Source organism: Chanos chanos, chromosome 4 (genome assembly GCF_902362185.1).
Source record: "Chanos chanos chromosome 4, fChaCha1.1, whole genome shotgun sequence".
NCBI lineage: Eukaryota > Metazoa > Chordata > Actinopteri > Gonorynchiformes > Chanidae > Chanos > Chanos chanos.
Window position 1 is genome coordinate 18,505,065 of NC_044498.1, and position 4,923 is coordinate 18,509,987.

General features: G+C 37.6%; 1 protein-coding gene across 1 annotated transcript in view; it reads right to left on the reverse strand.

Annotated features, from left to right (window-relative positions):
* Positions 1-2,055, reverse strand: part of plcb1l (phospholipase C beta 1-like) — an 86,230-nt gene extending 84,175 nt beyond the window's left edge. Inside the window, exon 1 of the mRNA XM_030771190.1 lies at positions 1,957-2,055. Coding sequence (XP_030627050.1) covers positions 1,957-2,055 — 99 coding nt within the window. The remainder of the gene's footprint in view (positions 1-1,956) is intronic.
* Positions 2,056-4,923: the final 2,868 nt, after the last annotated feature.

Sequence of the window (4,923 nt, forward strand, 5' to 3'; positions counted from 1 at the left end):
GACACTGGAGACTTTGAGTGAGCACCTGGGTTGCGTGTGGTGGAATTGAATGTATGAGGATCTCCCCTCTGTGCCTCAACTGTCTATGGGAGCAAGATAAAAGTTGTACAAGAGTTATTTACATATGTGTGTGTGTGTGTGTGTGTGTTACTTTTCTTCAGGTGTGATAAGAGGCTTCAGATGAAAACCAGCATATTTCATAGTATTTTTCATTTAAAAAAAAAATTAAACCACAGTATAGTAAGCTCCAACGAATATGCAAATTTTACTCTAGAAAAAAAAAAAACAAAAGAAGAAAAAAACACATGTTACATAAAGGACATATTTTGGTATGTTGTAGAATTTTTATGTAATTTCTAGAGGTACTCATATACAGATAAAAATGATAAGAAACCTCACAACTCAACTAGCTGTAGCTCCTAGAGCTGCGAAGAAAGAGAAAGAGAGAGAGAGAAAGAGAGAGAGAGAAAGAGAGAGAGGGTGAAAGAATGGGGGGGCTGTGAGAGTTTGGGGTGGAGGGACCGCAAAAGGAAAGAGTACATGGGACAAAAACATTGGATAAAGAGCGAAAGGGGGAAACTCAGGAAAGGGCTGCTGGATATGAGGTTTGGATAGTGGCCACAGGATCGGCCCACACCCATATCAGCATGCTGGGTAAACAGGAGAGAGTAGACTACACCACGGCAGGCCAAAGGGTCTCTGCTTTACACGTCAGCCCAGAACACAGTGAGAGAGGTACAGCTACACGCAACAGAGAAGGCTGGGGAAAGAGAGAACCTTCCATTTCATTTAACTGTATTATTTATGACACTTTCATGTTTTTTTCCCCTTTTTTTGTGTGTTTTTGATACACAATTTATGATCAAGTGTGATTCCGTTTCTTAGAAATACTTCTTCATTTCCATTTTTAAGGTATGTAATAGTGACACAAGGTTTTTGTTTGTTTGTTTGTTTGTTTTGGGATTTTTTTTTTTTTACTGTTCAACTGTGACTGAGTCACTCATCCATAATTATCTGCATAACTGTCTATAATATAACATGCTGAAGTTGTGATTTGAAACACAGTGTGTTTGACATTAAATTAGGGACTGAGCACTGTAGACATATACAGCATGTGATGACACAACATATGTGTGCCCATTTTAATGAGGCATAAATCATACTTCAAAACAAATATTGCTGGAGATGTTACTTAGTCCTATTCAGTTTTTACAGGGGCCAACATTATCAACATATTTTAATAATGAATTGCAGAGAAAGCGTTAAAATCTTCTATTAAGCCATGGAAACAGGGTGCATTCTGTTAAAACTGGGGTAAAAAGGCAGTATATATAGTATACTGTATTCTCTTAGATTTTTTTGTTGCAGGGAGTCAAATAGAGAATGGTCTGTCACTTTCTTTCTTCTCACATTGTTATTACCTACAATTATCACTCTGTATCTCACACACCCATCTCATTCATTCATCCATTTTAGAAGCTTCTGTTGTGACACTATGATGGCTTGATATCTTGTCACCTGCTGAAAATGTCTTATTATTATGAAGTTTCTTGTGGGAGTTGATATCAACTGATATTAAGCCAAATCGCATGCTCCATTTGAGGTTATTGAGTATGTTTTCATAGCAGTCTCGCAGGAGGTGTATTGGAATACACGAGGTGAGGTGCACGGACTAATCCTTTTTCACTCAACCAAGCAACCAGAGGTGCAGCCAGAATGTAATAAAGTGCATTAGAGAAACATTCGCCCTTTAAAAACTTGACTTATGTTCTCCTGTGTTTCTCTAGTTTACTCGCATAGGATATCAACAATATTCTGCACCAGTAGGCAGACACCGTAGTTGTAGCAGCCTAGTAGCATTACACAACGTGAACCAGAACTACAGCAACGTGAACAATTTAGTGCCTTCTGGGGGAATCATCACAGTACATTCTTTTTGTTAAAGATAATACTTACATCATCCCACTTCATAAACTTGCTTCCATTTTTAAGACTCTCTGGTACAGACACGGGTTTCAGCTGTAGCGCGTGAACTCCGGGCTGCGCTCCAGCCATTGGGGCGCACACACTTCACCGGACGGACAGCAAAAGCAAAAACGTCCACTCCTCTCCCGGTAACTTAAAACAGTACTGATCCGCTTGGGACAGAGAGGCGACAACCTAGAGCGAGCCCATTTCAAACAGAGTTGCTTTTTCCCTCATAGCTTCAGGTCGAGGCGCACTGGCTACCGGACGGATACTGGGGACAGAAGCTGACAGATAGCGTCTGGCCGCTATGAGCTCCGCGGATGAATGATGCGGAGAAGGGGGGGTAGGAGTGGAGGGGAAACTGTTCGGCGTGAATGAGTGCGCTCTACTATTTATGCTCAGTAGACGGCGGCCTCTTGCGCACCCATATCTGGCGCGCTCTGGCGTTTACAAAGAGCTGTCGCACCATTATGTAAGTACCTGCACTACAGTATTTGTAGTTCTCTAATTTTCCGTGTGTAGCTCCCAAGAGGAATTTAAGGAGTGGATGAAGACATTCTGTGTAATTTTTTTTTTTTTTTGCTGAATCAAATGAAACCTATACTTCTGAATCAAATGAAACCTATAGTTCCTGCCCTACAAAAAATAATTTTAGGTTTCATATTGGGGAAGAAGAATTCTGCAAGGAAGTATATGCAGTGGCTGGGAATGTGCGTCTGCAAGTTGGGTAATGTGTGTTTTTCAGGGATATTTCAGTGTGTTGATATGAGAAGATCTGAGAATGACTCACAGTTGTGAAAACAGTTGGAATGAAATATAAATATAAATAAATATAAATAAAATTATTAAAAACCTTTTCAGTAAAATTTATTGCTAAATGGAGTAAATTTCCCTTGTAGTAAACTGTTTTCTATTTTTCACTTTTCAGCAGTTTGATTAAAACCTATAAACAGAATCAACTGTGATTTGTCATCATTATAAGTATACCAACATATCTGGCTATTTCATACAAATGAACAGGGAAATATAAGGATATAATATAATGGAAATATATAAATGGACAAGAAATGAGAAACAGCATTTAATATGTACAAAAATGTTTATGTCTGTTAGTAGATGCCAGTGTTTTTGCAAGTAGAGGTGATTATATACTTGATTGAATTTAAAATGGTTGGTGAGTGCTAGAGTTGAAATAACACTTTGCTCCTCAGGGCATTTAGCTACTCGGTTTAAAAAAAAAAAGATCTCTGAAGAGGTTTTCTATCCAGAAAAGGACATTTTCCATTAACAAGTTTTCCTAAATGGCCTCTTGTCAAAGCTGTCAGAACATCATTGGCAAGTATCATATTTCTGTAGGATGCAGATCTGGGACAGACTGTCATGTCTCAGCTTTTGATAAGATCAAATAACTGACTTAATAAGTTAATTTAAAAATGAGTTATTTGAGAACAGAAACAAAAACCATTTCAGAGCAATTTCCTACAGGAAAAATGAAGTATTATCTTATTATATGTTCGATAGTAGTTGTTTAAAGGTCTTGTCAAGTTTATGCATTTAAAAAAAAAGCTACCATTCATAATCATTAACAAAGAAGTAATCTCAAAGAACATTAAATATCTTGTTCCGAACATTAGAGGGTTTTTGGGGTTTTTTTGTAACATACACCAACTTGCACTCAGAATCACACTTGGAGAAAAGGAAGGACTCTGAAATACATGAAGAAGGAAGTTGTCTATTATGATATAATTCTGCTGCTATTACTTCTTCTAATAGCAATGACTGATTTCCATTCACAAAGCAATTCTTCAACATCTTCAGAATGTGCTACATTTATTACCAGTACTACATCATAGCAATTAGTTAATTGTAATGAATGTCTTCAGAAGGAAAAACAATGAATGCAACAAAGGAAGAAGTGACAAAAGAGGAAACTTAGGAGGACAATGAAAGAGAACTACCAGTCAAAACAACAGGAGAGAGAAACATAGTAATGGGATCCCAAACAGTGCATGTGAAAAAATGACAAAACTAAGCAATATGAAATTACACTGGAACAAATGGGCTTCATGTAAAGGTTGCCAAAATCAGCTGGACAATATGCCTAGTTGACTGTTAGTGGGGAAAGCTTGTAATTTATACTATTTCACTATATATTTCCAAGACATCTTCAGTCATGATAAAGTGCAAGCTGCTATTTCATCCAAAAATAACATTAATGCATAAACGTTTTTACTGCAGGTCAAAAGGCGTGCACGGTGAGAAGTCTATGTAAGACTGAGGCAGCGGTGTAAGAACATCCATTCAGATAAGCAAAGAACAAACCTGAGAGTCTGTAATCCTTTTAGTGGTAACAGGAATTAGATCTAAGTATGAGATCTAAGTAAAAGGCACTGGAAGGCACAAAAAAGTTGTGACACACGTTCTTTTGTACTCTGTGTTGTACCAGTTGAACAAGCACCTATTTGGTTGGCAAACAGAGAACAAAAGATTATAGAAAATGCCACAGACAATGTGCTAAGGGGACAAGAAAACTTCATAGGAGCTTACCTGGATGAATACAAAATCCTCATCAGATCGCCCACAATATTTTTTAAAACGTCCCTTGGAAACAAGCCTTTATGTATTGTAAGATGCTCTGTTTGGTAAAGGAAGCACATTATGTTACATTAAAATTTAGCCAAAATATGGTAGAAATAGGATGTGTATGTTACTGTCTTCAGTTTGGCACATGAATAAAATCAAGAAACACTTCAGTTGTCATGAGATGCTACTTTGTCAGACCTCTCTTCCTTGTAGCTGTATCCAAAGTGTGCTGTAATGTAGTTCTTACTCAAGTGCAATTGTGCTTTCTTGACAGTAGATGGTACTGTTCAGCTGTAGTGCCGTTTAAGTGTCCTCAGTAAAGCTCAGAACTGAGAAAGCTTTCCTAGTTTTTTACCTCTACGTGCATTGTAA